Here is a 21374-nt window from a genome sequence, read left to right on the forward strand (position 1 = left end):
TGTCTCTTCAGCGCAGCTATGCATGGGCAGGTTGTGCCGTGGTGGAGGCCGTGGGCGATCTTTGTGGCAGGGGCGGGATTAGGGCGGGTGACGTCTAGCTGACTAGACCGCGCCCAGGTGACTTCAACATTCGTCAACAACAACATTCGCCTTCCCTCGTCCTTCTTCTCTCTCTCCACATACCTTTTCTCAGTCGGCCCTCGTCCACATACCCCACCAACATGAAACGCAAGGCGAAGGCTGCGGCTAAGAAGAAGCAACCCACCAAGAAGCAGAAGAAGACGGACGTGGATGTCGCCGACGCGCAGGGCGACACTGGCGACACCTCTGGGGGCGCCAACGACGAAACCCAGCCTCTGGTGACCCTCTGCGACGACATCCTCTTCGACATTCTCCCATACCTGGACAATACTACACTTCTTGCCGTCCGCGCAACCAGCCGCCGCTTTGTCAAGCCCGCCGACGAGCTCCTCGCGCGTCATGTGGTCTTGCAGCGTCTCCACCGCAAGATGTACGCAGCTGGTGACGACGTTGCGCCCCTCGTGTCCCTCCGCACACCCTCCAGTGTCCTCCCTTCCTTCAAGCCCAGAGCGTACCCTACGACCACTCCCAGGCAGCCGATTCCTAACATCAGCCTCGATGGCGAGCGTCCATTCCCCAAACGCAAGGTTTACCCAAAGGGCGCCTTGGACAGGGCCTTGAAGAAGCTCGGCGACCGCAACCGCCCGGGATGGTCGGCGCAATTTGTGCTTCGAAAATCGCAGTGGAAGAAGTTCGAAGCCGCTCGTCTCCGCCTTGCAAAAATTGAAATGGAGATATTTGAAGAGGCGTACATGGACCGCGAGGATGCCTACGAGGCGTGTCTTGAAGACTTCTACGAGAATGAGGAGCGTATCGAACAAATGCTCAACCCCGCCAAGATTATCGACATTATCGGCTTCTCGGTTGACCACTCCATTCTAGCACCTCTGATGCCTAACCTCGAATACGTACGCCTTGTGGACGATCAGGGAGACTGTCGCTACCACGGACAAGGACAATGGCGGTACCCGGATGGACGCCGTCAAGAAGCCTCCTCCCTGGCTGCGCCGACGTACGTCGTCTCGCCGAACGTCGGATTCCACCCACCCTCCGAAACGCGCCGCGTTATTTTCCGAGAGGATTATTCTGCTGGAACAAAGGTCCAATTTGCCAAGTTTGGCAACCTGAAGAATGTCGATGATCTTGCTGTCGTCTTCAACAAGGTCTGGAATAAGCCAAAGTCTTGTTGGAACTGGTACAAGCCCCAGTACCACAGCCCTACTCCGTCCGACGGCATGAGCGGAAGCCAGGCTGATGCGGTCGAGTCCATCGCCAAACTCCTTGTCAACCGGCTTGCATTCAACTACCAAGAGGATGCCCGGGATGACGAGGGTAAGAAGAAGCGTGACGATCATGTCGCTCGTTTGGTCAACTTCCGCTTTGTTCTCGTCGGAGCGATTGAGATGATCAACACCATCACGGATACCATACCCAAATACGGAGCAACCCAACCGGTCTGGTTCAAGATCTTCACTCCCCAGTCATTCAAGGAGGTCCTCAAGAAGCGGATGCTAGCTGTGTCTAGAACGTTCTCTTGGATGAACGACCCCAACCTCGTCACCAACGCTTCAAACTTTGTTGACACCATGCTCATGGAGACGGTTGAGGAGTGGCGTGTCCGCGTTCCCAAGGTCGAGTACGACCTGGCAACCTCGCCCATCAAGATTGACGCCGACTAGTCTAGTCAAACCAGAACACTGCATGGAGCGGAAACGTCACTTGTAGAGTACATGTAGTCGGAGACGTCGCAGAGAGTCCATGAGACGTTTTTGTAGGTAGGCAGAGAGAGAGAAGCCATGCAAGTCAAGTTGTCTGTTCATTTTTGGGTAATTTCGCGCAATTACCTTAAACAGGGCCAAATACATGCCCGGCACATTCAATGAAGGAGAAGGGATGCTCCCCGGGTCCTAATAAGTATACAATATGCATGGAGAGAGACAGTGGATATCCCAAAGCGGGGGGAGGTTAAGGAAGGCCAGAGCGTGGCTAGCGTGGTTGTGTAATCCGTGCGCGGGCGCAGGTGGAGGGTTGACTGGACCGGTGCGTGTGTGGACTGGCAGGCACAAAAAAACACATGCCAACTTTCACTCATCACCACTACTCTTCCCACTCGCTCATTACCATCCTCGCTCGCCCATTACCATCCTCACGCATCACCAACCTATCCACCATGAAACGCAAGCTGGCCGACTACTGGGCACAGACGTTCACCACGAACAAGAAGACATCGAGCAATAGCACGTCCGTCACGACCACAAAGCAGCAAGTCGAATACAACGGTGTCAAGCTCTGTCCCGATATTCTGCATGAGATCGTTCCGCTCCTCGACGTCAAGACGCTCTTGGCTGTTCGCGCTCTCTCTCGCGAATTTGGGGACCGTGCTGACGAACTCCTCTTTCGTCACCTTGAAATCAAGCGTTTTCAACAGTCTGGCGAGGAGCTTGCTCAAATCGCCTCCATTGGCCGGGAGATTGCTCAAATTGTCTCCATTGGCACTCCTCACGCTCGTCTACCGTTGTTTCCGCCGCGGTGCTATCCAGTCACTACCCGGCACCAGCAGCCTGAGCTCGATGAGCTTCAGGAGCGTCCGTTTTCTGCGCGTGGCCGACTCCCTGAAGGTGCTTGGGAGTCACGTCCAAGCCAACACCTCCCCGGTTGGTCGTCCCCGTTCTGCGCCAAGGAATCCCAGTGGAAGCAACTCGAAGAAGCTCGTCTCCACCTCCAGAAGGTTGAGCAGCAGATCTACCTCACTGCTTTCCGTGACCGCGAAGAGGAATACAAAGCGTCCCTGGCGGACTACTACGAGAATGAAGACCGCATCAAGCGCGCGCTTCGGTTTACTCGCATTGTCGACATTGTGGGCGTCGCCTTCGACCACTCCCTTCTTGCCACCTTGATGCCCAATCTCGATTATGTCCGTGCCATCCCAGATTCGAACGACATGCGATATAGCCCGCGACATTGGTACCTCCCCCGCCCACCACACCCACATGTCTTTCTCAAGGCCCCAGTCTATGTGATCAATTCCGAGTCCCGCCTTCAACCACCTCCAGACACTCGTCGCGTTATATTTTCTACGAGTTACCATGTCCGATGTCGTATGGACCTCAAATTCTATGGCAACCTGGCGAACATTGATGAGCTGGTGGTCGTTTTTAACAGGGCGCCCAATCCCGCCAATGTCAGCAATTTCGACATTTATACTTCAACCGCAGACGGTCTGAGCTGGGATCAGACTGCCGCTATGGACTCGCTTGTCACCCTCCTTGCCAGCCGCATTGCGTTCAACACCCGCGCTGCTCAAGATGAAGAGGGCAAGCGGCGCCTTGCCGACCACATCGCTCGCCTCTCCAACTTTAGCGTCGTCCTTGTTGGCGCCTTGAAGATGATCAGCCGCGTCACCCATTCTGCGAGCCGTAGCAAGTCAATCCCCACCAACGAGGCTTTCAAGGTCATTCTCAAGCAAAAGATGCTTCGCAAGGCCGAGAGTTTCGCTCACTACATCCCCGACATCCGAACCTATGTCGGCAACCTCATCGACACGATGGGCATGAAGACTGGCAGCGAGTGGCGCGCTCGAGTTCCCCGGACAGAGTATCGCCTCGCCACGACCGCCTCAGGCACTTGACAGGGTCCCCTTTTTGCCCCGTCTCGACAGTTTGTACATTGATAGGCGGCTGTGGTCTGGATACACGGAACAAATCGCCCAGCCCGTATGCAAAAGGTTTCTAAACACAGTGCCACAAACCAGTGGGCAGAGGAACGTCGCCACCTCGGCAATCAAGAGTCGTATAGTCACCACGGGTCCTGGGCAACATGCATTCGGGCATCGGCACAGCAGCACGACCAAGGCCCACGGGCAACCCATCGCTACGGTCCCGAGGGACACGAGCAACAGAGTCAGATCCCAGTCTGCAGATGCAGAGCCTGGCAGCACTCGGCACGGGTTGTTCCAGGACAAGTGACCATGACAACGAAGCTGAAAGCACTGCCACAAAGTCTGAGTCTGACCATGACATCAACTGCGCACGCAGCTGATCTCGTTCGGCCATTTTCGCCGTTGCGCCTAACGACGGCGGGCACGATATCACCATGACATGGCCCCGGAGTTTGGTACTGATCGTACTGACTCGGCTAGACTGCTGCTGCAGGCGGTCCAGACGAGCGCAGCGCACGGTAATCGCGCAACGGCGCCGTGGCAGTTCAGTCCTGGTGGGTCGCTGGCCGCTGCCGCTGGGCTGGACAGGGCCACAAACCTCCGACGACTCGAAGGCTCCGAGGAAGCGACTAACAGCGCGATTGGATTGCACGTGCCCCCCCGATCTCGACGCATCTCCGCCGACGGCACCATCGGTCTCCTAAGCTCCGCGTGTGGTTATTCTTGGTGGTTCTCAGCACTGACCACTGGACGTTGCGGGGCAGTGCTGCTTGTCCGAATCAGGCTCTAGGCTCTGCGTCCCGCATGCCGAAGCCCCCCCGTGCCGTGTGGAACGTACAGCATGCACGTTTGTTGCTCGGCACGTTTGCTGTGTCGCTAGCGCTATGCACGCGCATGCCCGATGTCTCGCTGGGACAGAGCGCGCGGGGCCGGCGACATGGTATCGTTGTTGAAACCAATGTTCGCCGCCGCCAGCTCCAAGGCCCCGAGACGGCCCTGGACGTTGTGTCCAAGGTCCCAAACGACACTGCCGCGTGCCGTGTTCCTTTTGAACCTTTTGACTGCGCCTCGTGGCCTCGAGAGCGTGCGTCGGCGGCGGTGGACGTTGGACAGGCCGAGATCTGGTCATCTGCCCGTCGCCATGGCCGTTGGCCACCACGTCTCCCACGAAGCCCGATCTTCACATGCCACACACCCCCAAGTCGCCCAACCTGCCTGCCCAGCCCGCCACCGCTGTCCACTGCAAGCTCTGCCTCCGGCGCCAATGAGTTACAAACCTCAACCTTCCACGTCGGACGCGTGACAATCATGTTGGCTCCGTGTTTTTGGAACGTAATGCATGCAAAGGAAAGAGACGGAGAGGGACGGAGAGAGAACCACCGTCCAGGGAGCAGGCAGCAGAGACGCGCGGAGCGAGCGTCGATGGATGGAAGAGAGAGACGGAAACAATCGTGAACAGGTTGTATGGGTCTCACGGCCGTGTCTCCTAGCAGGACAGAGTTGTACAGCCCCGACAGAATCAGTCGGGATTAATGGTTCATTTTTGAGTGTGTGGGCAATGTCGTGTATGTGTGTGCTGAGTATGGCGGAGGCGGAATGGGTGGCGGAAGGGATGTTTGTGCGGGTCTGATGAACAATGGTTTCGTCGATCGGCGTGCCGTGCGCGAGCAGTGGGACATGGGGGCGTGTACGGGCGTCATCGGCGCACAGAGGCGTCAGGTATCAGGTATGGGTGGGGGCGAAGCATCAACGTCTGATCTGTTCTCGCCCAGGCCAGGCCGGTCGCGAACGGATGGGAATAGCGCACCCGGTGTGGCGTAGGCTGATGGAGAAACTTCACGCGTAGATCCGCAAGCCGCAGATCGGTAGATCGTGAACGGGCGCCTGTGAGTGAAGCCGATGGTACATTTTGGGCTCGGAGGTGTCATCAGGAGCTGGGTGTTGCTGGGGTCGTGGATGTGAGGGAGGATGGCGGTTGGTGGCGGGGTGGCGCAGGGGCGAGCGGGGGAAGGAAGCGGCAACCAAAAAGTCGGCAAACATGGCAGCGCGACGGTGAGATGGGAACCTTGAGTGTGCGTTGGGAAGGTGTGTGTGGGCGGCGGCGGCGGCGGTGGGGGTGTTTGTGGTCGCTGCAAGGTTGCTTCTTGCCTCCAGGCTCGGTCATCCGCATCGCCAGTGTTTAGCAGATGACACAGCCGCAGCATCCCATCTTTTCGTGGTCGTCCTTCTCACGGCGTCCGGCACCGTGCTCGCGCTTGTTTTCACCGCCGATACCGCCATAGCCCTGGTCGCGGACGACCATTGCTGCACGCGTAGCCGCCTCGAACACGGCGTCGACACCTTGATTGAGCAGGGACGACGTCTCGTAGTATGCGCGTGCGCCGATGGACTGTGCCACCCTACGGCCCTGGCGAAAGCGTCAGCCAGGCACTCGCCTTCGCCAAGGCAAGCAGGCATGCTTTGTTCTCGCGCAAACTCTGCGGGGGCGACTGGAAAGTAGTGGGGGCCAAGCAGATACTCACCACTTCGGCATCGATAAAAGTGTCCGGGCTGTACGTGCCATTCTGGATGGCCTTGTCGCGCAGGTCGGTCTTGCATGCGACCAGGATGACTGGGATCGATGGGCCACAGATGGAGCGCACCTCTTCAATCCACTGCAGGAGAGGCATAGGTCAGTCACATGTTGTAACACACCAAACCACCCAGCTACTCACCTTTTGCGTGACATTGTCCAAGCTATCTGGCGTGTCGACTGAAAAGGCAATGAGAATGATGTGCGCCTTGGAATACGACAACGGCCGGAGACGCTCGTACTCTTCCTGACCGGCAGTGTCCCACAGTGCCAGCTGGATGGGCTTGCCGTCGAGCTCAATGTCGGTCACATAGTTGTCAAAGACGGTTGGCTCCTGTGGGGGTGTGAACGAGGGGGAGAGGGGTGGAGGTTTGGCACGGCCGAAACGTCAGAGACCCGAATGGCGATGCGCAGCGACATTATTCCGGAGCAGAGGACAAGGGGAGACGTTTCGCAGGGATCGGAGAGGGGGGGGGGGGGGAGGTGACAAACGTGTGCGCACGCAAGCGTCAGCTATCATGATGCCCATGCGACGCATGTCGTCAACGTACGTGGAACTCTGGAAACTCGCCCAGGGCAAAGACATTCAACAGCGACGTCTTTCCCGCAGCACCGTCGCCGACAATGACGAGCTTTCGCCGGATCTGATGGGGAGCGAGTGGAGGTGGGAACAGCAGCAGTTGTTGAGGGAAGAGGAGCTGTCAGCAATGTGGGCTGGACGGTCTCGATGATAACTCACAGCGCGGACGTTGTTGGACATGGTGAGCGGGGCGGCGCCAGCGTGGTCGAGTAGCTAGCTGTACGGGAGGATGCAGTGTGTGTGTTTTGGACGGATTGCGGAGGTCTAGCTCGGCTTTTGTGGGACGCCGGTTGGGCGGAGGGGGGGGGGGTTGGGCGTATGCAAGGGGCTGGTGGGCGTGGAGGGATGTGTGGTGTGTGCGGCGGGGAGGAGCGAGTGAGTGAGTGGGCTGTGCAGGCGATGGAAGTGTTTTGGGAGGGAGAGTCTTGCAGTGAACGAAGGAGAACTGAGATGGAGGAAAGAGTTATAAAAGGACACACTCTTGTGCACTTGCCGTGTCTCCTAAAGGCGTTTGTCCCCCATTGTCGGGCGGCGGCGGCGAGGGGGTGCGCTGCGTTCCTTCCTCGGCTGCGGTGCCGTGTGCTCTCTGTGTCTTTTCCTCCTCTCTTGGCTTCAGTCGCTTTCGCTTTCGCCCTCGTTTCCGTTGCCGTGGGCTCTCTTCTGCTTCGATCGAAACAACGGTATGCTGCTAAATGGGCTGCGACATACGTACACGCACGCATGCATGCATGCATTCAAGCTCAGCCGCGTGGTAAAACACACCATCGTCCGACAAGCCGGCCTTGCTTGTGTGGGTGGCCGCCTCCGTCGCTCTGCAGCGCTCATCCATGGCAACCACTGCCGCACCACCCCCTGGCTGGGCCCGGTTGTACCCTTTCTGACATTCACCTGGGAACGCTTTTGCCTGACAGGCAAGCCGGCCACCGGACAGTGGGGGGGGGGGGGGGGGGCTCTCACCTGGCCTGGTACAGCAGAGTACGTCGGCCCCGTCCTGACTGGCCACTGGCCACTGGCCAGTGGCTCGACCTGCCTTCCGCAGCCTGCAACCCCCCGCCGCAAGACGTCAGAGAAGCGCAGTCTAATCTCTCTTTATGCCCACGCATTACCCCCACGGCTCCCGCGCTCTTGTGCGGTCGTGTGTTCTGTGGCTCTGTCGTACAGCCAGCACAGCCGAGAGTCGGCACCATCCCATTTTGCCGGCCTGTGAGGTCGCCGTATTTCCTTTTGGAGACTGGCATTGAAACTGCAGCCGCTCCCAAGATCTCTTTTACGTTTCACAGAGAGGCCATGCGGTCAACTGCCGCTTGTCTCGCGTGCTGGTGGTGGGTGGCCTGCGGCCTGTGGCCTGTGAGCCATGCCCAAGGAACTCGACGCCAGAGCCAAGATATGCTGCGGCGCCGACCCTGGCTCAGCAGTGAGTGTAAATATGATTGATTGCCTTGATTGCCTTAGACATCGCTCGTCATTGTCAGACAGAGCGTGAGATACTCGATGGTTGTTTTGGGTCACAATATCTCGTCATTCAAGGGCGGAACTCAGTGGTGTCGGCAGGCGACTTGCGTTGCCGTACTCATTTGGTGTCTCTCATCCTTCTTTTGTACGAGAGCAGAACATGGCTCACACATACACACACACGCCCACCAGCCAGCCAGCCAGCCAGCCATTCTTCTGTATCCGGTGGCCGGTGGTTCCGAGTCAGCCGCGGAGGAGGCTGCATTTACAGGGGAGCCGATGAACTCTGCTCATGTAGAAATGCGAGCTAGCAGGGAAAGCATGCCGCACGAGGCTTTTTGTCCATCTCGGGGGTTTTGGGAGACATCATCTATTCATCATGGTCGAAGGGAGAGAGTGCACCCGCAGCCCCAGATGACGGCAGAGGCCAGAGGAATTGGGCAAGCTGGGCAAACGAAGTAAACGAAGCCCTGACGGCCACGCTACGCTGGCATATGCACGCAGGGGAGTGACAGCGAGCCGAGGGCGGCACCAGCAAGCGGACTCCGCCGAAACTGAATCTACACCTCACCACGTTGCTCTCTCACCCCTTATATCCTTACAGCAGCTACCTGACCTTTATCTCCCAGGCGCCCATTGATCCGTCGAGCTTGCACTTTGTGGTCTGTGCGTGATCCTGAAAGGAAACCTTGGGTACATCGAGCACAGGCAAGGTTTCTCTCCATCCCAACATTGCCCGCGCCGCCCCTTAACCTGCCCCCACCCGCGCCAGGTGGCGGCCTGCCCCATGCCGCTCACACGAGCCACATTGCGGCCCGTATCAGATTGATCAGATAGCGTCCATCGGTCATCTCAGGACGTCTCTGGTTAGGTCCAGTCCTACGCGTACTTTTGTCAACCACGATGAGTCTTGTTGCGGTTTCTCTTTTTATCTCTTTCTGTTCCCCGATCTTCGACATGTTTGCGTGGTAGGAGATCGGCGCCTCGTCCAGCCAACCCCCCACAGGCCACAGGCGGTCGTGTGCCTCGAGTCGCCGCATCCGACCGTGGGAAAGCAATGATGACACGGTTCGTTGCTAATCGGGTAATTCAGCTCATTCGGGTGGCCAATTCTCCCCAGAACCAAGAACGATGCTATCGGATGGGCCACAACAACAAACATCTCCAACCAAACCTTTATCCATCATCTCTTAGCCATACACAGCGATGCCTAATCCCCATTGCCACCCACCCCTAGCTGCTCACGCGACGTTTCCCCTCCCTCGTCCTCTGCATCGCGCTCCATCAGATACACATGCACGCCACCACCGCCGTCAAACATCCAGGGCCCGCTCCACTGTCCTTGTCCCCAACAATGCCGCCGCACCTGCAATGTCGACAAAGTACACGTCCGTGGACATTGCTCTGCGCAGGAGCGGCAACCCTCTGCTGCATCCACCTCCAGCTGGTCAGTGCCCCATTGCGAGGCTGCCGGACGAACTCTGGCTCGAGGTGCTCCAGTATCTCGAATGGGAAGAAGTGCTCGCCATCCGGCCCGTTTCGCGCCGGGTAGCAGCGCTCGCACTCTCACCGCCGCTCCACCGCTCCCTCACCCTCTTCCACCTCCCACTCAGCCCACTCCCACCCGTCCTCCGCGAGCGTGTGCTCCCCCTCGTCCGTCACCTCGCACTCCACTTTGCGCCCTCGCCGCCGGAATGGCATCGCCGGCCCGGCCGTGGACCCCACAGCGCCAACAGCGGTGCTCACCCGGGAACCGCTCTGCTGTCTCTACTCCAGGCGATCCCGGCCGACCGTCTGCTATCGCTGTCCATTCCTTGCTCGTCAACGTTCATGGCATGGGACCAGCTCGCGCCCGAACTGAAGCGTATCGGGGGTACACTGGAGCGGCTCAATTTCCGTCGTGCAGGGTTGGGAGGGCACGCGTGGGCAGAGTGGATGCGGTGTATCGGTGTGAATGGACGCGGACTGAGGGAACTCGACCTGGGAACCAACGCCATTACGACGCTGCCAAGCGACATGCCGTGGTCGCACCTGGAGCACTTGTCGCTGCATTCCTGCTACTTGCTACCAAAGGACAAGCTCGCTAGCTTTTTGGCCGCGTTGCCACCGTCTTTACACACGCTCGACCTCACGGGCCTGCAGCAGCTGTCCCTCGATGCGCTGTATGCCATGCGTGTGACAATGGACGAGGAGCGCACGCCCCTGTCGACAGTGAAACTGGTCGGTATCGACCACCTCACGCGCGCGGACGTGCGAGACTTGGAACGGCACTGGGAGGTACAGCGCAGAGGCTCATCCGAGTCTTGTGCCCCGCCGTACCCGATTCCCAGTACATACACGTTCAGTTCACCAACCTCGGCATACACGCCAAGCCTCGGGTCGTCGCTTGGATCGTCGCTCCGGTCCACATCGTCCTTGGGCTCGTCCCCAGGTATGCCCCAGACTCCCGGCTCGCCTGACGCCGACACGGACACGCTGTACACCCCGCCTCCGTCTCCGCCACTCTCTCCCACGCCCGGATCCTCCGATACCACATGGCGCTTCGCCGCCATGGGCGCGGCTGTGGCCACGCCGTCCCCAATCAAGCAACTGCGCCCGACGTTTGGCTTCAACACTCGCACGCCGCCAGCAGCCGCTAGTGCTGCTGCTGCTGCAGGGCCCGCTGTGTTTGGGGGACAGGTTGGCCTGGGACTTGACCTGCTCGCCCCACTCACCCCGCCCCCAGCGCCGGCAGCAGCAGCGGGTAAAGTCACGATTGTGCATTCCGCGTTGCTGGAGAGTGATGACGAGGCAGGGTATCGGCAGTTTATTGGAGAGGTGGTGGATGGGACGCTTGGGTGGGACTGGGGGCAGTTGTAGGAGGAGGAGACGTTTTGTCAAGAGGATATTTCATCTTTAGTGTTTGCTGTTGAGATCTCGCCGAGTAGATTGTTGTAGCCCGCCGTCGTTTGCCATGTAACAGTATCCCGGACTGTTGTCGGCCTGTTTTGGCAGTAGGTGGGGTGGAGTGGTGGGTGCCACCAGTCGTTACCGCTGGTCCTCTCCGCCATGCACTTGCTGGAACTGCGGCCGCACAAGTTCCCCGGTAGCTGGTGGCCGGTGGTGAGTTTCCGTCTCGTGAAATGTCGGAATAACAGGTGCGATCTGCAGGAGCGCAGAAAACGCGCGCGCGTATGCCATCTCCGGTATCGGAGAGAGTTCAGCACCACCCACCAGCACGCATGTGTGGCTGTTGGGAAAAGTGAACAAACCTGTCATAATTCAGAAAATACCATGAATCTTCGTCTGATATGCAAAAGTACAGAAGTACCGCATAGTGGCTCGTCTTACACTGTACACTGTACACTGTATTGCATGGGGTGTTGTCAGAAAGGGACACCGCGTGTAGAGCTGTTCACGGCCTTCATAGGGGGGCACGACCATGCGGACTGAAATCGAACTCCCAAAGGAGCGATCTCTGTTTGATCGGCGGTGGCCGGCCCCTCCCGTAGAGGGCGCAGTGGTCGTCCTGGTGGGGTGACGCAAAGTACAGTCAACCCCCTTCCAGTACACCGCCCCGCTCTCTCACAAAGTCTTCCCTCCCAACATCCTCTCCCACCACTCCACAAACCACACCAAACTCGTCCATCGTGCTTCCCAGCGCAATGAGCGAGAGCAACGTGAGTACCTCTTCACAGGTTGTTGAGCAGACAGGGTACCAGGTACTCACACACCAACAGCAGCCCAAGAACGACCCCGGCGGCCTCGCCGTTGGCGGCGATCTCATCCACTCAAGCCCAGCCAATGCGCTCGACCCGCTCAACCTCAAGCCTGAGGAGCTCGCTCGCGACACCACAAAGCCCCTCGCCCGCGGCCTCCACTTTGATTCAGACGACGAGCGCGAAAGCGACTGGCACTCTCCGGACAACTCTGACTCAGAGTCCGAGTGGGATGTTAACGAGTACCCCGACGACACGGACGACGAGGCCGAGCTCGAGCTGTACGCCGACCACCTGGGTCTCGACGACGGCGAGGGCGTTGACGAGGAGGAAGACGACGACTGCTCCATCAATGGTGGCTCCGACGACGGCGAGGACGTTGCGACCCTCAAGGCTGGAACTGCCAACGTTGAGAAGAAGGTAAGCACCGTGCGCGTGCAGATCAGACTCTAACGATCAGCACTGGTATGACGCGCTGGACATGAACTCGGAGGAGTGCATCGGACCCCAACTCCCAGCCGACGCGTATGCCGGTATCGAGAAGCTCGACCCGCCCTCGTACACCAATACTGCGCGCTTTATTGGCGCCTTCAACAAAGGATTCAACACAATCACCAGTCGCGACACGCTGCCCTTCTGGGAACGTGAGGCCACGCCCCAAACCAAGGGTGCCTGGTACGCTCGTCTCGCGCCTGGTTGGGAGGCGCAGTATTGCAAGCTTTTTGACAATGACACCCTCGCAAACCTCGAACGCCTGTACGACCTCCCAAACGTCGACGTCATCAAGGAGACCCAGCCGGGTGCATACCTCATCCTGGTCAAAGATAAGACCAGTGGTGAGATTCACATGTACGGAGGAAGTGGCTCGTCGATGCCTGTCTTCCTCTTGCGCACCGGCGCAATGAAGTCAGTCGGTGGTTTGGCTGCCCCCAAATCTTCGCACGTCTCCAACTTCAACAGCAACACTGGCAGGTAAAGCATTGTTACTTTGAGGATCGCAGGGCACTGCTATGACAAAATACTGGCAACGGCGGATGTTGACAATAACAGCAAGGCCAGCACGTCCATTCCCTTCTACGGCAAGTACCGTGCGGACAAGGCTCGGTACTCAATCGCCTTCAAACGCGCGTGGGCTCTGCCCATCGCCGTCCAGGAGCGGTCGAGAAGTCACCCAACAAGGACGTCGCCCTGCATGTCGCTCGCTCCTCCTCAATCATGGCCGAGGCCCTGGTCGCGTCGCAGCTGGGCTGCTTCTTTCGTCGAGACTGGGCGACCACGGGCGTGTGGGGTATCCTCCCCTGGATGGCCCCACAGAACACACAATGCCCGCTACGCCAAGCACTCCGAACCAAGTTTGGCGCTCTGACTGCCGAGGAGCAGGCCCAGAGGCAGAGGCAGCAGCGCCGTGCGGCTTTGAGCCTGATGTCCCCACAGCAGAGGGTCGCTGTCCGCCAGCGCACTTGCTCATACTGGCTCAGCCTGTCTGAGGCCGAGAAGGCCGCCTATTATGCCCGCAAAAAGATACGTTTAGCAAACGAGTCGCCCGAAACCCGCGCCCGCCGCCTCGCTCGCCGTCGCCTACGCGAGGGCATTCCGGAGGACGAGACTGCCGAGGCCCGCTCGAAACTCCATGAGAACCAGAATGCCCGTATGGCCAGGTTCCGTAGCAAGGAGAAGCGTATTCTTGATGGCTATGAAGGCACCGAGGCCGAACGTCAAGCCATTATCGACAAGAAGGCCGCCGCCGACGCCCGCGCCGAGAAGAAACGCGCCACCGAGACTACGGATGACAAGCAGGCGCGCCAGGACAATACACGTCTTAAGAACGAGCGTTTCAAGGCCACCCCTGCGTACAGGATCTCGGAGGACAAGCGCCAAGAAAAGCGCAGGGCGGCCCGTGCCGAATCCAAGAAGGCTCGCCAGGCGCAGAGCGAGGCTACAAAGGACGCGCGTGCCGCAGTCAACCGCGCCAATGATGCCGCCCGTAAGTGGGAGGCCCGCCGCGTCGCGCGTGTAGCGCGTGAGGCTGCGCCGGCGGCTGCGGCTGCCACCGCAAAGGCGAACTTCTTCAAGCCACGTACCAAGCCGTCCGCGGTTGCCGGATCCTCGTCCACCGTTGCGGGTCCGTCGCCCACCATTCCAGGCCCCTCGCTCGCCGTCGCATTCGTGAAGGCATCCCCGAGAACGAGAGCCCCGAGGCCCGCGCCAAGCGCGGCAACGCGTATCCTCGCCGGCGAGGAGGGTACAGATGCGGGCCACCAAACCATCCTCAACAAGAAGGCCGCCTCCGATTCCCGGGGCCTCCAGAAGCTCAAAAGAACTCGTCTTCGCATGGAACCAACTCCACAATTCTGGAATGGCAGAGGCGCGCCACATGGTACAAGATACTCCCGAACAACGTCGCCGGTGCTACGCTCCCAACCAGTCGCCTTGGTTTCCTGGAGCATGAACTTGGCAGCACTATTCCTACTGTCTAAAACTACACGCATGCATTGCTAGAGCGCTGTAATTCCTGGAATGTTTGAAGTCAACTTCAAGTACGGGATTATGACCGATTTATTGACATTTTTCGCGGTCGGCAACTCGGTCGAAGTATGTAGGCTGCCACTAACTAATAAGTGGCAGACAGGTCATTGTGGCACGCAGTAGATATGTACATACCACGACACGGTCTCCGCCTATCAACTTCTAACACTCAAGCCTTCAGCAACAGGGTTCGTGTGCGCCGCAGCCCCGGCACAACGTTGCCGCCCACGCCACATGAGGCTTTAATCGCGTTCGATGCGTTGCACACATTTCCTTAGCCCCAACCAGCGAGCACCCCAGGAGGAGCAACTTGACGGAAGTGTCAGATACGTTTATGGACAAAGCAAATGGGCCGTGAGAATAGAGGTGGTGATGGAGAGGCGATGCTCGACATGATGTTGGACGGCCGAAGGCCGCTGGCCGCTGGTCTTCAAATCTCAACACCCCTTTCTCGCGATCATTACGAATAAGAAACGCATACACCTGCTAACAAAGGGGGCTTTCGCTTTCAATATCTCGGGACATTAGTGTTTCTGACACGGAAGCAATTCACCAACCAAGGGGTGCCACGCCGGAAATTTGCGGCGTTCCACGACTTCAAAATAGCGGCATCAGATTTCTCCGCCAAATCTCAGGTGGCTGCCCCCGGCCTCTGCCACCCAGGAGCTACTGCACGTCGTCTTCGCCATCCCCATACGCTCTCTCTTCATCCCTCAAAACACATCAACTCAAAATGTCCACTGAGCAGCAGCGTGGTGGTTTCGGTCGTGGCCGTGGTGGCCCCCGTGGTCGTCGTGGCCCCCGTCGTGGCGGCAAGCGCGACGAGGACAAGGAGTGGGTGAGTACCAAAAATATCGCGGAATCGAGACATGGCACGACCAAGTGGACTCGTTGGGACTTTTCGTCTGGCCTTCGGGACGTGCTCTGGCATTCCTGATAGCGAGGAGACCTCTGTGGATGTTCTCGAGCAGGGAGATTGTGCTGGGTTACTGGCCGAGGGCGAGTGTGGCAGAGATCGGCATGCCGATCCCACCACCCACTTGGGGCAACCAACTCGAATCTTTCGCCTTTCTAACAGAACAGGTTCCCGTCACTAAGCTCGGCCGTCTCGTGAAGGATGGCAAGATCAAGTCCATGGAGGAGATCTACCTCTTCTCGCTCCCCATCAAGGAGTACCAGATCATCGACCTTTTCCTCCCCACCCTCAAGGACGAGGTCATGAAGATCATGCCCGTCCAGAAGCAGACCTCGGCCGGTCAGCGCACCCGCTTCAAGGCCTTCGTCGCCGTTGGTGACTTCGACGGCCACGTTGGTCTCGGTGTCAAGTGCGCCAAGGAGGTCGCCACCGCCATCCGCGGTGCCATCATCCTCGCCAAGCTTTCGATCGTCCCCGTTCGTCGCGGCTACTGGGGCTCGCACATTGCTGAGCCTCACACCGTCCCCATGAAGGTTTCGGGCAAGTCTGGTTCGGTCATGTGCCGTCTCATCCCCGCCCCCCGTGGTACCGGCATCGTCGCCGCCCCCGCCTCGAAGCGCATGCTCCAGATGGCCGGTATCCAGGACTGCTACACCCAGTCCAAGGGTTCGACTGCCACCCAGGGCAACTTCCTCAAGGCTACCGTCGCCGCCCTCTCGAAGACCTACCAGTTCCAGTCCCCCGACCTCTGGACCGTCATCCCCGTTGGCCAGACCCCCTACGACGAGTTCTCGGGTCACCTCGCCATCGCCGCCCGCAAGGCCGCCGCTTACTAAGCGACGAGTTTGTAGTTGGCATGTTAGTGATGATTTCCTTTTAGGAAGAAAAAACAACAAAAAGTACGCGTTGCAGTTGCAGATGGATAGGTGGAGGGAGCGGTTGGCGCTGGCTGGTGATCTGGTGACACGTTGGAATCTGAAACCGAATTTTAAGTGGAGGTCACGTGAATGACTTTCTTGGTGCGCGATCCGAGGTTATGACGGCGCCACGGTCCGCGATGAGTTCCTCTTTTGGCAATGAGACAACGGCGTGCATGCATGCCTGTTTCCCATGTGAAGGAGTCACGGAGGCGGGAGGTTCATGACGTCGCCTCCAGACCGTGACGCAGCGTGTGTTGGGTACGGCGCAAGATGTCCCGACGTATCGGTGGCGAATCCAGACGCAGGCGGTGGACAGCAGTAAGGGCGACGACCGCCAAACCCAGGCGCGTTCCTGTCCCAGTGTCAACATTACCCATTCATCCACCACCTCTTCTGGACCGTTCTTTGTTCTATCACCACCCAGCGACAACCTCCAATACGACATGTACGGCGGAACCCCACGCTGCGAGCGCTGCGGCGGTGCAGTATACCATGCTGAGCAAGTCATGGGTCCCGGCCGCAAGGTATGTTCACCATTGAGCGGGCGCGCGCGGGCCGTGACGTCGTCAACTCCGCCCGTTACCACGCTCTAGTGGCTTTAGATTCGTCCCCGCGACTGACTTTGTTTCCCAGGTCTACCACAAGCTCTGTCTCAAGTGCGAAGAATGCGGGAAGAGGCTTGATCCTGGAAACCTCGTTCAACATGAGAACATGGTGCGTTGACAGACGGGGGCCAAGCGGTGCTGGGTGCGAGAAAGATAGGGACATGCTCTCCGTACCCCTCCAGGTCTCTCTCCATGTGTATGCGCTGACACCTTTAGCCATATTGCGCACGCTGCCATACGCAGCTGTACGGTACTCGAGGTGCGTAACAACGAGACACCCACTGTGGTCATCACCAGCTGCATCTGTACCCTTCACGCATAGCTGACTCTCCAGACCTGCGACACGCCAACCACCTTCCCACCACCTCATCCCCAGCTCACTCCCCGGCCCAGCGCCGGGAGGCGCAGGATGAGCCCATGCCGACGACCCCCACGCGTGCGCCAGCAGCCCGCGCCGTGCCCCCTCCGATGGACTACTACACCGCTCCGGACCTCTCCAGTCCCGTTGCTCCGGCATTGACATCGGCCCAGCCACCCTTGCCTGACTCTCCCGCTGGAGCAGCTGTCGTCGCCGACCCGGCGACGGAGTGGAAGCGTCCAAACTTTCGTAACGAGCGCCCGATCCCCGCCGGCGTCTCAGCTGTCGCTGCTGCGGGTGGGCTGAGCGACCGCGGCCTCCTGCGGAGGACGGACAGCCCCCGTTCTAAAGTCGGTACGAGGCCGGACTTCGAGGACCGCTGTGCCGGGTGTGAGAAGAGGGTGTATGCCGCCGAGCAGGTAGTGGCTATTGGGAACAAGTGAGTTGCTGCGACACCCGGTAAGGACCGAGTTTCTGAGCTGACTTTCTGCAGGTGGCACCGCGGATGCCTCCGCTGCTCGTCGTGCCGCTCAACCATCGACCCCTCGCGCGTGTCCGACCGCGACGGACAGCCGTGGTGCAAGAACTGCTATGCGCGTGAACACGGTCCCGAGGGTATTGCGGGGAAGCGGTAATGGGTACTAGCATGTCGATGGGTTGCTTGTGGGAGCGACGTCAGCGGGTGACTGGCCGGCAGGTCCGGGCGATGTACTATGCCAACGCACATCGGCTGCAGCAACAGTGTTACACGAGGACACTAACAGCATGACCTGGCTGATTATAAACAAAGACGTGACCTCGTTGAGCAGCGGCCGGCGGCTCGAATTGCGGTGGCACTGCTTGGCCCGCTAACGTCCGACAGCCCAGGATCGACCGTCCGTGCAGACTGGCTGGCTGTCCTTTGGTCCTTCGGGAGGAAACTGCAATTATGGGTCTAGCGTCGTGGCACTGGGAGTTGAGTTGGTTTTGAGTATTGGGGCGCCGATTGTACCAACGGCGCCGGAATCAGCCCCATGGCTGAACAATGTGGTAAAAGCAAGTGTGGCAAGATGTCTGCCTGTGTTTTAGTATTCATTCTGTCGGTGGGCGATGCCTTTTGTATGCCTACCCGACGAACGTAGGGCTAGATCGCCTCACTCCTCTTCTATCCGGTACAGGAAGATCATAACCCACATCATGTGCTGTGTGAGAATGCGTGGGGTTGTTTGGGCAACATGTATTGAATATTCACATCCACTTGCCAAATTATTCTGCCATCAATATGGCACGTCTCCTCAAGCCACGACAAGAAGGAACATGGTGGACGGCCCAGCAACACAGGCCAGTCAGCGACATCACCTCCTATGTATGGCCGGGTGGCAAGAACCGACACACACTGCCTGAAGGGGCACAGCTGACCTTTTAAAGTGTCAACAAAGGATAGAGCAGATTGGAGTATTGGAGCCTTGCCCCTCGAAGCAGCGCACAGCTAATGTATGAAGTCTCTCACTAAAGTGGTGCAAGTGGACCTCCCACGAAAAACACACTGTACCCGACCGTGCAATATTGTAGCCTGCCATGGTGTGTTTATGGCCACCTCCGAAAACCAATAGAGGTCAATGTGATCTCCTGCATTGTGAGGATAGTGTGTTTTTGGGCAACACAGCCAAACGCACCTCATACATGCCATTGCAGGTTTACTGCTGTTCCGGGCCATCGATAGTGGTTTGTCAGGCGATGCGATGTGTATATGCAAATGGAGCAGCACGTACATCTCATCCATTCTGAGATGCGGCGTGCCACACCTCCTGGTTTCTGGTTGCATTCATGGGGCACCGTGTCGTTGACCGCGCAGAACCAGGTATGGCTGTGCTCCATTGACCTACACTGGGCCACCCCGGTTGCCAGTGGTCACGGTGTATACCGGTTCCCCATTCACTGCCGTGCAACTCACCACACGAGCATTCAAAGCGGCGTCCAAGCGACAGTCCAACAACTTGCCACCACCCTCACCCGCTCTAGCCATGTGTACATGCTGTAGCCCTATGTATCACACCATCCTATCTCCTATCTACTGCTGCTGCTGCTGCTGAGCCGCCTGGGGGAGGAGCTGGAGCCTGCCAGCGAGCTCAACCTGGGAGCGCACCAGGTTGGCAAGGTAGCTGACGGTGAGGGTGTCCTGGAGACCCTCCTTGACGCCCTCGTCGGCGCCCTCGGCGGACCAGCGGCCAACACCCTCGAGGAGGTACCTGCCGACCTCGGGGTCACCCTTCTCGCCGGCGTTGACGCGCTGAACGTACGCGAGAGCCTGCTCGATCAGCTCGGAGAGCGAGTTGAGCGAGCCGGAAAGGGCGGGGAGAGGGGGGAGAGCGGGGGAAGGAGTGGGGCCAGTGGCGGTGAGGAGGTCGACTGCAGAGGTGTTAGCAGATGCCAGGGGGAGAAATAAAGGTAAAACGAGAACAAACGCGAGGTTACAATGCGGGTTGTAACCTCAGTGTCGTCATGTCACAGTTGCCTTGGTCATCGGACAATCAAAACTCACGGCCAGCACGCTCCGAGTCGGAGTACTTGATGACGACGGGGACGGGGAGGAAGACGCAGTTCTCGGCCTTGTGGTTGAGGCCAAGCTGGGTCGAGACCCAGCCCTTGATGCCGAGACCCTTCTTGCCCGAGGGGTCAAGCTCAGTGTCGACGGTGAGGTGGATGGCGTGGGCGGCACCAGTCTCGCCGGCAAAGTAGTTCTGGATGAGGGCCGAGTAGGCGTTGAGGTCGGGGTGGGTAGCGTACCAACCGACAATCGACTCCTTGATACCGTTCTTGGCGAGGAGCTCCATCATACCCTGCTGGAAAGGCATGTCGAGCGCGACCTGGTCCTCACCCTCCGAATGGGGGACGGCAAACGACGAGCGCACATCGACCTCCTGACCGTTCTCCGAGCGGGTACCCAGAAGAGTACCAATGACGCGAGGGGTGCTCGAGTCCGCTGGCCTCCTCGAGTGGTGGGTCAGGATCGAGGCGACGACGGAAGGGTGGACAGTGATGAGCGTCGGCGCGCGCCTGTGATGAGGTTGTCAGAAATCTCCACTCGTAACGTCTGGGGGTTTTCGCGCGCGGGGCACTGGACGCACATGGCCGAGCTGCTGCTGGGGGGCATGTTGAGGTGGATCGCGGACGAAGGGGCGTCGAGCGACATTTTGGATGTGTTATTGGTGGTGGTGTAGACCTGGTTTGCCGTCTTCGCTGTTCACGGCGTGCTCGTCGACGAAGGCAACTGGTGGACAGAGCTGGAAAAGGTGTAACGGAGGCAAATTAGAAAAAGCCGCCACGCACAGTTTGGACGCGGCGGAGGCAATTTGTGCGCAATGGAGGTGGTCATGTTGTCTGCCAGGTGGTGAAGTGTCACACCAATATCGTGACACCATGAGCCAGCAGCAGCCCCTCGCCATTGAAGACCACGCCCACAATGAGGACCAGGGAACTACCACCCTCGAGGTCAACGGCATGGCCGTCAAGCTGGACGCGCTTGGACCCGTGCTCGTGAATTCGGACGGCGTGAGTTGGGAACCGGAAAGAGAGGCGGGCTCGGACGGAGTGGCATGGTGCAGGTGCTGTCTGTGGAGGCGCCTCTGCGCTAGCCCGCCTTACGTCCTCTGTCTCCCAGACGACATAAAAGTTGAAAGCTGGAACCCCCACTGACGACGGTCAGACTCTTTCCCGAGTGGCCAACTGGGCGGATATGAACGAACTCGAGCGGGAACGTACCGTGCGGATTCTGGTCAAGCGCAACAAGGTCCGCATGACAAAGCTGGCCGCCAGCGTCGACGGCGAGAAGGTGTCGGCGCTCCAGGAGGCCGACGGCGCCTCGGAAAAGACTGCGTAGAAGCTCATGCCGACTTGCCAAACGTGCGGCCAAGCATAACGAGGGCCAGGAATAGCGGGCCTGGCTCTCGTCTTAGACGACCATTACCGACACACTGTGATCCCGCGCAGCGCCTACAGCGCAGCGGCACAAGACACCACTCCGTGGAG

General features: G+C 58.9%; 10 protein-coding genes across 10 annotated transcripts; 8 read left to right on the forward strand and 2 right to left on the reverse strand.

The window, feature by feature from the left end:
• Positions 1 to 221: 221 nt before the first annotated feature.
• EHS24_001315 (uncharacterized protein) lies at positions 222 to 1760 on the forward strand (the record flags this gene model as incomplete). The annotated part of the gene is made up of 1 exon (XM_028617115.1): positions 222 to 1760. One exon carries the CDS (start codon positions 222 to 224, stop codon positions 1758 to 1760), a length of 1539 nt encoding a protein of 512 aa, XP_028474422.1.
• A 491-nt stretch (positions 1761 to 2251) lies between these two features.
• EHS24_001316 (uncharacterized protein) lies at positions 2252 to 3709 on the forward strand (the record flags this gene model as incomplete). Its single annotated transcript, XM_028617116.1, has 1 exon — positions 2252 to 3709. One exon carries the CDS (start codon positions 2252 to 2254, stop codon positions 3707 to 3709), a length of 1458 nt encoding a protein of 485 aa, XP_028474423.1.
• A 2209-nt stretch (positions 3710 to 5918) lies between these two features.
• On the reverse strand, positions 5919 to 7071 carry RHO2 (Rho GTPase; the record flags this gene model as incomplete). The annotated part of the gene is made up of 5 exons (XM_028617117.1): positions 5919 to 6146; positions 6262 to 6393; positions 6454 to 6645; positions 6863 to 7009; positions 7051 to 7071. The coding sequence occupies 5 exons, from the start codon at positions 7069 to 7071 to the stop codon at positions 5919 to 5921; spliced, it is 720 nt and encodes a 239-aa protein (XP_028474424.1).
• A 2643-nt stretch (positions 7072 to 9714) lies between these two features.
• EHS24_001318 (uncharacterized protein) lies at positions 9715 to 11202 on the forward strand (the record flags this gene model as incomplete). The annotated part of the gene is made up of 1 exon (XM_028617118.1): positions 9715 to 11202. One exon carries the CDS (start codon positions 9715 to 9717, stop codon positions 11200 to 11202), a length of 1488 nt encoding a protein of 495 aa, XP_028474425.1.
• Positions 11203 to 11987: 785 nt separating this feature from the next.
• EHS24_001319 (uncharacterized protein) lies at positions 11988 to 13017 on the forward strand (the record flags this gene model as incomplete). Its single annotated transcript, XM_028617119.1, has 3 exons — positions 11988 to 12002; positions 12063 to 12461; positions 12502 to 13017. 3 exons carry the CDS (start codon positions 11988 to 11990, stop codon positions 13015 to 13017), a joined length of 930 nt encoding a protein of 309 aa, XP_028474426.1.
• A 239-nt stretch (positions 13018 to 13256) lies between these two features.
• Positions 13257 to 14518, forward strand: EHS24_001320 (uncharacterized protein; the record flags this gene model as incomplete). Its single annotated transcript, XM_028617120.1, has 2 exons — positions 13257 to 14128; positions 14185 to 14518. The coding sequence occupies 2 exons, from the start codon at positions 13257 to 13259 to the stop codon at positions 14516 to 14518; spliced, it is 1206 nt and encodes a 401-aa protein (XP_028474427.1).
• Positions 14519 to 15300: 782 nt separating this feature from the next.
• RPS2 (40S ribosomal protein) lies at positions 15301 to 16319 on the forward strand (the record flags this gene model as incomplete). The annotated part of the gene is made up of 2 exons (XM_028617121.1): positions 15301 to 15405; positions 15651 to 16319. 2 exons carry the CDS (start codon positions 15301 to 15303, stop codon positions 16317 to 16319), a joined length of 774 nt encoding a protein of 257 aa, XP_028474428.1.
• A 590-nt stretch (positions 16320 to 16909) lies between these two features.
• On the forward strand, positions 16910 to 18001 carry EHS24_001322 (uncharacterized protein; the record flags this gene model as incomplete). Its single annotated transcript, XM_028617122.1, has 5 exons — positions 16910 to 16927; positions 17037 to 17117; positions 17252 to 17267; positions 17343 to 17805; positions 17860 to 18001. 5 exons carry the CDS (start codon positions 16910 to 16912, stop codon positions 17999 to 18001), a joined length of 720 nt encoding a protein of 239 aa, XP_028474429.1.
• Positions 18002 to 19416: 1415 nt separating this feature from the next.
• Positions 19417 to 20538, reverse strand: EHS24_001323 (uncharacterized protein; the record flags this gene model as incomplete). Its single annotated transcript, XM_028617123.1, has 3 exons — positions 19417 to 19835; positions 19888 to 20402; positions 20474 to 20538. The coding sequence occupies 3 exons, from the start codon at positions 20536 to 20538 to the stop codon at positions 19417 to 19419; spliced, it is 999 nt and encodes a 332-aa protein (XP_028474430.1).
• Positions 20539 to 20765: 227 nt separating this feature from the next.
• Positions 20766 to 21225, forward strand: EHS24_001324 (uncharacterized protein; the record flags this gene model as incomplete). Its single annotated transcript, XM_028617124.1, has 2 exons — positions 20766 to 20897; positions 21052 to 21225. The coding sequence occupies 2 exons, from the start codon at positions 20766 to 20768 to the stop codon at positions 21223 to 21225; spliced, it is 306 nt and encodes a 101-aa protein (XP_028474431.1).
• Positions 21226 to 21374: the final 149 nt, after the last annotated feature.

This window comes from Apiotrichum porosum (assembly GCF_003942205.1).
Source record: "Apiotrichum porosum strain DSM 27194 chromosome Unknown scaffold_10, whole genome shotgun sequence".
Lineage (NCBI taxonomy): Eukaryota > Fungi > Basidiomycota > Tremellomycetes > Trichosporonales > Trichosporonaceae > Apiotrichum > Apiotrichum porosum.